The 1,117-nt window shown below is 51.6% G+C and overlaps 1 protein-coding gene across 1 annotated transcript; it reads left to right on the forward strand.

Annotated features, from left to right (window-relative positions):
• Positions 1-5: 5 nt before the first annotated feature.
• Positions 6-687, forward strand: LOC117114962 (the record flags this gene model as incomplete). The annotated part of the gene is made up of 1 exon (XM_033258593.1): positions 6-687. A coding segment is annotated over one exon (682 nt), but the record flags the coding sequence as incomplete, so codon positions are not given.
• Positions 688-1,117: the final 430 nt, after the last annotated feature.

The following is a 1,117-nucleotide window of genomic DNA, read 5'->3' on the forward strand; positions in this document are numbered from 1 at the left end:
GCCAGGTGTTTCTTCTGCGGAGTATCGCTGTGCCGATGGGAGCCGGACGACCTTCCTCTTTCTGAACACGCCGAACACGGGAGTTCGTGCTTGTGGTTGCGGCGCAAGACGAAGGAAACCCTGATTTCTAAGATTAATTTTGCCTCCGAATTCGGATTCGACAGCGACGTGATCGCAAAGGTCGTGAGCGATCATCTCGAGAAGAAAGGACAAGTGTTCTCGTTGACAAACGAAGTTCTGATCTCGAGCATAATCGACTTCGATGAAAATGGGGCCGACGACAGGAAAAAGGACGGGGTAGAAGATCCGTCGAAACAAGAGGGCTTGGTGTCTCTGATCGCCGAACTTCGCTTGGAAGAAGATGCCGAAGACGAACGCCCGGAACGAAAAGAAGAGGAAGAAGGAGTTCGTGCGCCCGTCGAAAGCTATACGAACAAGGTACGCGTCGGCGGCGGCGACGACGACGACGACGACGAGAAATCTCGCGGAGATCTATTGAGGGAACTTACCGATCTCAAGGACGAGATGTCGTGCAAGGTGTGCATGGATCGCGATTCGAACGTCCTCCTGACTCCGTTGTGTATAAGAGACAGGAGTAGCACCGGCGATGCTGCATATAACCAATTAGCGTCGTGTCCGATCTGTCGTACAAAAGTCGGTGAGGTCGTCAAAGTTTACCACAGTTAGGTTTAGGTCATGGAGACGATGGCCGAAACGACGAGAATCATAAGAGAAACGATGGCCGAAACGACGAAAATCATAAGAGTGTTTGCAAAAGCGATAAACGAAGCTGAGTTGCACGGTGATAAGGTAAACCAATTTTTTTTCGACGAGTACCAACACGTCATCGACCCGACCGTCAGCGACGAGGAGTGGGAAACCCGATATTTTTGTACTATCCGTGGAAAGAGGTGTCTGAAATTGGGATGTTTGAAAGTGATAAAAGAGATCGACAGATTAAGGACTGCGTGCAAGTCCGGAGGGAGACGTACAGACGGCTGCTGCTGACAACGGCGAAGAAGAGATACGCGTACCTGCAAGAGGACCGTACAGTCGGCACGGTCGGCATGCTGAACGTGAGGGACGACGCGGAACCGCTAGTTTCCAAACTGGACCG

The sequence above is a fragment of the Anneissia japonica genome, unplaced genomic scaffold (genome assembly GCF_011630105.1).
Source record: "Anneissia japonica isolate Jap-2015-1 unplaced genomic scaffold, ASM1163010v1 scaffold157998_len6772_cov93, whole genome shotgun sequence".
In the NCBI taxonomy this organism is placed as follows: domain Eukaryota; kingdom Metazoa; phylum Echinodermata; class Crinoidea; order Comatulida; family Comatulidae; genus Anneissia; species Anneissia japonica.